The sequence below is a fragment of the Mustelus asterias genome, chromosome 6 (assembly GCF_964213995.1).
Source record: "Mustelus asterias chromosome 6, sMusAst1.hap1.1, whole genome shotgun sequence".
Lineage (NCBI taxonomy): Eukaryota > Metazoa > Chordata > Chondrichthyes > Carcharhiniformes > Triakidae > Mustelus > Mustelus asterias.
The window spans coordinates 46,935,441-46,943,076 of record NC_135806.1 but is presented as its reverse complement, the minus strand read 5'-3'; the positions used below and the strand labels follow the sequence as shown (position 1 = coordinate 46,943,076).

Genomic DNA, 7,636 nt, shown 5'->3' with positions numbered 1-7,636 from the left:
CAATGCTGCATTTTCCAATCTGTTCAATACCAGTCGCAATTATTTAAAACAAACTTCGTCGATTTTCCATAGATCCGTTCAGCAACTTGCTGGTGAAGTGGGACTAAATTAATCCAGAACCACTGGACCAGTCGGCTTCACTTTGATCTCAAGTGTGGACATGTTGAAAGTTTCCTGTTTGATGCTGAGCTGTGCCTCAAATGGATTTGTCTCACACTGTATCAGAGTCACTGCTTTTCTGGATTAATTCGAGAGTACAGTCCACCAGAGCAGAGTGCTTCTTTATTCTGGAAGTATGGAATGTCCCTCATGATGCCCGGGAAAGAGTACTCCATCTGGGGGCGAAATGGCAAGGTTGGCATCAGGCCAGAGGTGACATAAGGTGACATGAAAGTGGGGAGGCCTCGGCCGGGGTTTGAGTAGGCTAGGCGAAGCGGGTTCACCCCCAGCCTGGGGTTCAGCCCGTACAGGTTGGCGGGTGCTCCGAAAACCGCGCTGGATTGCAGGGGAGAGAAGGCAGACTTGGAGCTGCCGGAAAGGCCGGCTAAGGTGAAGTGGGAGGCTCGCTGAGGTTCCCCCGGCTCGGACGCGGTGCACTCCGCATCTTTGACCTGTCCCTTGGCTTCCTTCCCGTTCAGCACTTGCTCGATCGCCTGGACCACGTCTCCCTTGCAGCCCGCTAGGATGCACTCCAGTCTGTCTCGCTTGTGGCTGGGGAAGACCTTGGTGAGGATGTCAATGGGCGCCCTGTGGTTTGAGGAAGAGCCGGGCAGGTTGGCCATCACCTTTGCCAGCTCCTTGGGTTTCTCGCACTCGTTGCTCGAGTCGCCATCCGAGGGGGTGACTGAGCGAGGGCTGTCCGCGCCTTCCGACGGAGGATCCGGCGAAGGGGAGAGCTGAGTGGACTCGTTCTCCGAGGCTTCGGCGTTTCCTGCTTTATCCCTCAGATTAGTATCAGTCCCCTCCGTCTCTGGAGCGAGGGAGTGTGAAGGCTGAAGCACCGATCGGCTCACCAAACCGTTGTAAAACAACTCGTATTTGGGACTCTTTTGCCCTGTTAAAAAAACAGAAATGTTCAATCCAGGGGCAGGTACCAAAGTGGCAGATCAATGAAAAAATACAAATGTAATATACACAGAAGTGGGAAAACTGCGTATATGGTTAGAAATTTTATGGAGAATTGCATGTTTATTTTGTTAAAATCAGTGAACGAAAAGTGGACTAAATAATCAGAGGTCACATTTACCATTGCTGGAGGGTTATCTCCGAGGAGTGGCTTATATCAATAAATGATCTCTACTATATCAGGATGAATACATGTTACAAGATAACACACTCGAGATTTGCTGCTCAATAGTTTTACCTACATTTGAATTATTCCAGCATTTAACTGTTCATTATAAATGAAAGTATTTACTGTACACCTGAATCAAATGACACAGATTAATAATCCGCACTACTGTCATCTTTTTATTTAGAATTCGTTGAATTACACACAGATTATGTGTTTCTTTTTTTAAAAAAAGTTATTCGAGGTCTGTTATCAATATTTTTTTAAAAACAGGCCGCTGTAAAATCTCCAGCATGGGCTAATCCAACAAAGGCAGGAGCATTTTACAGGCAGCTTCCAATTGAAGAACTGGACGTGTCTCAGATCAGATTTTAACATATTTTCTATGTTGCATTAAGTGGAGCCACGGCTCCTCCCAGGAGCATCTTACTGTCTTTGAAGTGGATAGTAAAGCATCACAGCGGTTCAAAGAAGGCTGCTCACCATCATCTCCTTCTCAAGGGCAATTAGGGATGGACAATAAATGGCAGCCTAGCCAGCGACGCCCACATCCCGAATGCAAGAAAAAAGTAACCTTGGAGGGTTCAGCAATCATTTCCTGGTTCCTTTTCCTATCGGTGTGTTGGTAAGGATTGCAAATTACAATTTTGATACAAATACGTTGCATAAAATATCCGTATGTAACAATGGCGGAAATGTGATCTGATTATTTCATGGCAGTTATTTATGTCGGGAGGCCAAAGATAGGGACCCCACTTATCGCTGGCCAGCTTACAGAGAGACACATTTCATTTTTCCAATCTCCCCTCCAATGTAGTTACATTTCCCAAAGCACGCCCATTATTTTATCTCTATACGTTCTGTAGGGCAATCAATCTCTAAATATCCTTCCAGGGCAAGGATACTTTTTATAAAAAAAATAATGCTGCAATTTGTTTGGAACGCATTCAATTCAATGTTTTAATTTTGATTTCACTAATATACACGAAAATTAATTAGAGGTTATTAGTGTTTTAAGGTAGCACCCCTCAGAACGTAAGAAGATTATATTTCTTTCAACCAGCCTGCATACTGTTGTATATTTATCCTCTGCTAGTGAGGCAAGTTCTAACTATACCTACTGTTAATATTGTTAAATTTACTTCATATACACAAGCTGAATGTGTCACATAACCGCCCGACCCTCACCCCACCCTCACCCACAACTCCCCCAGCAATGTATACACTCTCCTTTTAAATGAATGAGTTATTTTCATTGTGGAGTCAAGTTTTGTCTTCGAATATAATTTTCCTACATCCCGGAAAAAAAAACTTTTCCTTGGCCCCAGACACACTACGGTTTGCCCACGGAATATTGATTTGCGTGTTATTTTCTGCATTGAAGTAAATTGAACTGCCTTTATCATTCCAGTGTCCTGTCCTACATTATCCCACTGTGAAAGCATTCGATCAAAAAAGTTTCTTCGTCTGGACGGATCATCATTTTATGCCATTCAGAGCAATATTCGTTCACCATGGGAGTGAGTTAATGTCACAATCAATCCTGGTGTTGGAAAACAATATTGTAGCTTTCCACATCCATCTCCTAACAAAGTGCATCTCACTGAAAAAGGTCTGGTCGCTTCAGCAAACGATTTTAAACAAATTACAACCGATTAGAAGCCAACATTGGCTGAACTACTTAAGCTGCACTTTCGAGACAATCTAAATCCCTCGTTACCTTTCTGGTGAAAAGTCATCGACCTGAAAACATTAACTCCGTTTCTCTTTCTCCACAGATGCTGCTTTACCTGCTGAGTATTTGCAGCATTTTCCTGTCTTTTTTATTACCTTTTTGGGTTGAGAAGTTTTTAAAATAAAATCGTGTGCTGATTGAATAATAATATTTAAACAAACTCTTTGATTCTTGCTAATTCCCCAAAACTCCATGTTTTATAAACAGGTGGCATATATGGTGTCAGAGTCAACAGCACATTGTTCAAGACTGCAAATAAGACAACCCCGGTTATACTCAGAACGAATTAGTTCCCCACGAAAGAGAGTCGAAGGATTTTAAAATGAACTGGGAAATTTCCTGTTATTTCTACGTTTAGTATTTTGTTTAAAATCGCTTAGATCTGCTGGTTCTTTATGCAGACAGATTTAACCCTGGTGTAAAGTGGGATCGAAACGTCTCTGACTCACGTTTAAACTGTTTGGACCAATCAACTTAACTCACACTGTCTCTCGCTGAAATGTGGCCAAACATAAATCATAGCTCCCTAAATTCAAAATATCACCTTCCAACTGAAACCTGCATTCGATCATTTATTTGCAGTATCGCTGCCCTCGTTTAGTTTGGTCGTCGTGCGGCGAGATCAGGCACATCACTACTATTGGAAACGTTTGTCTGAGGAATGCACCGAGGCTTCACCGCTGATTTGAACATTTAGATAATGAACCTGTCACTGCTGGGACGATAATCAGATCCTGGCAGCTGTGACTCGAATACTCCGGGCATGTATTGGATGTACGAACAACTGTTAAAACTGGATCACTAAGTTTGAACATTGAGAAACGACTGATAGACAACCCAAATGATGCCTGGAGCAACACTGCACCGTTCTTGCCATACTGCATAATTTAAATGTACATTATAAACTGTCCTTGGGAGGTTTCTAAACTGATAAGTGACTTATATTCAAATGATAGCCCGTCACGATATGGAAAACAGTGGGGCTCTGCAAGCACTGGTAACTCAGTCTTGAAAATAATTTCGGATTTATGATATTAACTTACTTCCAGAAATATAGTTGAAAAATCAATAATGAACCACTAACTACATTCAAAAATGGTGTTATAACCGTTCGGTAATAACCTGCTGTGGGGAACGGTTTCCATAGTAGTGGGGATGGGTAACAGAGGCAAAATTTCTCGGCCTTTCGGCTGAGATCAAGCGTCAGATCAAGCCCACAATGGGGTGCAATGTCCTTATCTTGTCAAAGGCCAAATACTGGGTTTGCTGGAATCTGAAACAAAAACAGAAAATGCTGGATAATCTCAGTAAGTCTGACAGCAACTGTGGAGGGAGAATAGAGCCAACGTTTCGAGTCTGAATGACCCTTCCTCAGAGCTAAAATGAGCTTATCTTGTCAGCTTGGACCTTGTTTGTCTCCATTGTGGGCACCGCGAATTGGATTCAATTGGATTTTGAATTTGGCTTTTGGAACAAGCAAGGAATGGATTTGGGTTTGCCCGGTCAATTCTGAGCATTGGCTTTGTAACTTTAAGGATGGAGTAAAACATTTAAAAAATACAAATTGTATTATGTATTGGTCCAATTTGTGTCTTAATTGTGACATAAACCTGCCACAATTAAGACACAAATGGTCCGGTTCCGAGCAGGTTTTGCTGTAAGAGAAGTTCACACTAATGGTTTAATGCCCGGGTTTGCGGTGGCTGACTTACCGTCTTTCTGCTTCTGGTACTCGGCTCCGAAGATCTCGTAAGGCGTGGAGACGGCTCTCGATCCCGGGATGATGCTGTTGGCGGCCGCGGCAGCCGCTGCCATGGCCAGGCCGGCCTCGGCGGCCCCTCCTCCGGCGTACATGAACTGCAGCTCCCTGGCCTCGTTCTCCTCCTGCGCTTGCTGCCGCCGCAGGGCCACCTGAGCGGCCATGACCCGCTGCCTCTCGGCGATCAGCATGCACTTGGCGCACATGCAGTCCCTCCAGCGGCAGAAGCGCTTGTGGCCCTTGAGCGCCGACACCACGCCGTGGTTCCTGCAGCGGGCGCACTTGGGGGTCCGCGGGTACCGCTCGGCTGCCGAGGCGGCGGCGGCCGCGGCGGCGGCGGCCCGCAGCAGCAAGGCGGGAGGCCGGAGCAGCGAGTTGGTGCCCGCCATGGAAATGGGCACGGCGGCATGGTTGGGCGGCACGCAGGAGCCCGGCAGCGGGGCGGAGGGCAGTGAGCCTCTGCCATCCATCCTGAATCTGATCAGCCCTGACCACAAGCGAGCAACTCCAGCCCCCTGATCAGGACAAGAGCGATATGACCAAAGATCTCTTTATATCAATGGGGAGCTGCTTTTACAGCTGCACCCTTAAAACAAAAACAAACATGGTTTAAACAATCAAACTAAAAGATGCACCAAAAAGTGCTGGGAGGATCTACAGACCAGTTATTGCACCCGCATGAAGCGTCACTCAACAGCCCGCACCTCCCAGCATTACTGCAAATGTGACATGCTGGGAATAATTTTACATCAGTAAAATCTACTTTTTATATAGAAAAAGAATCAACTGTCTCTTTGGATCAAACCCGACTTTAAAAAGTTAGGTTTTGTAACACACACACGAACACACAACTATTGTATCCGTCAAAGGATTGAAGCGCTCAGTTGTTTACTAGGATGCGGCTGCTCTTGAACTCGCCCAGTCTGTGTCCAAGTGCAATGTTGTGAGCAGGCAGCCGCTGTAAATGAGAAATAGTTGACAGTCACTGGACTGACCCTGGGAGCTGCCCCCGCCTGTCTCCAGCTGCCTGTCAATCACCCGCGGCGGGGGGGAGGGAACAGAAGGGTTCATTGGCTGGAGCTCATCACCAATGGCAGCTCTCTGACCTCTCATTGGCTGCTCCCGGTTGAGTCACATGCCCTAACCCAGACTGAGATAGGGGTCCTTCTTGTCCGGGGATGTATACTGACCTTCACTTATACTCAGTGTGTTAAAACAGAAGTGGCTATGGTGAAGGTCATTCCATATCTCAGTTTGTAACCCCAGAAGTACCCCCATCTCAGTGTAGAAGTGGGGCAGTGGCCATGTGACTCAGCTGGAAGCAGCTAATGAGAGGACAGAGAGCTCCCATTGGTGCTGAGCGCCAGCCAATGGGTGAAGAATCTGACTCCACCTCCCCCCCTCACCGCTCCCGTGATTGACAGGCGACTGGAGAGACAGGGGCCCGTCCACTATTATCCATTTATCATTGGCAGCTCCGGCCGAGCCATGAATGTATACATATCACATCCATCGCAATTGTATGGAGGCACCTCAGAGTGCAACATGCTCCATGGAGTAAAGTTAAATATCATTACACTTTCCTAATGACCATGTATGGAATGTTCTTTTAAATCTTTTATGAATTAAGTATCTTGCTCCTATTCTTCGCTCGGCTGCTTCCGAACAAGAGTAATTGCAGGGGTACAGAAACTCCTCAATATACCGTTAGTTCAAGATTTATAGATCTTCCGATAGTTTTTCAACCTACTACGCGTTAATTCCTTTTTTTATTTCCGCCGAATCTATTTGTAAGTTATCTAGAGTAATTAGCATAAATAAGCATACATATATATGTGGCCATTTTTGGAGAGAGTCAGTTCTGTTTGTTTGACATTTTGGATATTTTTTTCCGAACAGACAGAATAACATATATTTGGTTTCTACATTTTACTTAGAATGTAATTTAGAATTTTGGTTGCCAAGTTCTCGTTGAATAGAATCGCCTCACTAAAATAATACTTGATGCAATTGTGGAACGTCTAGATACAGAAACATTTCAAATACACACCCACTGCAAAGCAAACATATTTCGCAAATATCGTTTTGCTTGAAAGTTAGGAATAGGGAATCTTGCCAGGCTACTTGGAATTTCATCTAAACGGAGCAATTCAGAAATCTAATCTTGGGTATATTGATATAAAGTTGCAACAGCGAACTAACGTTTATTAATATTTGATGTTGCCGAACATTTTACACAGCGGCCCATTCGCTACATGAGAATTTGCTGAAAGTGTCATTACGTATTAACGATTGTAAGGGTAGGGTCCATATAATCCTGCTGAGAAAGGTTATTCATTTCACATAGCAATGTAGCTATGAAAATAGCTGTGGATTCATCACACAATAATTCACGCACTTTTCCTATAGATGTTGTAATTATGCAGATTATTCATTAATAGCTTAATTAGTTTATCCTCAATTCATTTTATCTTATTTTAAAGCTAAACGAATATTCACACAGAAACCTAATTTCAGAAGTTACAATTTATGTAATGTGTGCATAAGTGTTATACTTTTTTTCAGAAAATTGTTGGTACCTCGTATAAACTGGATAAATTCAGGATGAAGAATACGTTTTAAAAGTTAAATATAGTTCAATCGATTTATGTAAACGCCAGTTTATCGAAATTGTTTGAAATGACTAAATTAACCAACTCCCGACATACAGGCAAGAACCTTGCCTTTTTACAACAGTGCACAATTAAAAGGGCTGTTTCTTCAGTTTAGATTCCTCAAAATGAGTAAATAAGTGACCTTTCATACCTTTGCATTTTTCAGCGGGCCAAATGCCCGAAGTAGGGTGAGACTT

The 7,636-nt window shown here is 43.9% G+C and overlaps 1 protein-coding gene across 1 annotated transcript; it reads right to left on the bottom strand.

Moving 5' to 3' along the window:
* Positions 1 to 227: 227 nt before the first annotated feature.
* On the bottom strand, positions 228 to 5,255 carry LOC144495289 (doublesex- and mab-3-related transcription factor A1-like). Its single transcript, XM_078215366.1, has 2 exons — positions 4,739 to 5,255; positions 228 to 1,054 (listed from the first exon to the last, which is right to left on the bottom strand). Exons 1-2 carry the CDS (start codon positions 5,253 to 5,255, stop codon positions 228 to 230), a joined length of 1,344 nt encoding a protein of 447 aa, XP_078071492.1.
* Positions 5,256 to 7,636: the final 2,381 nt, after the last annotated feature.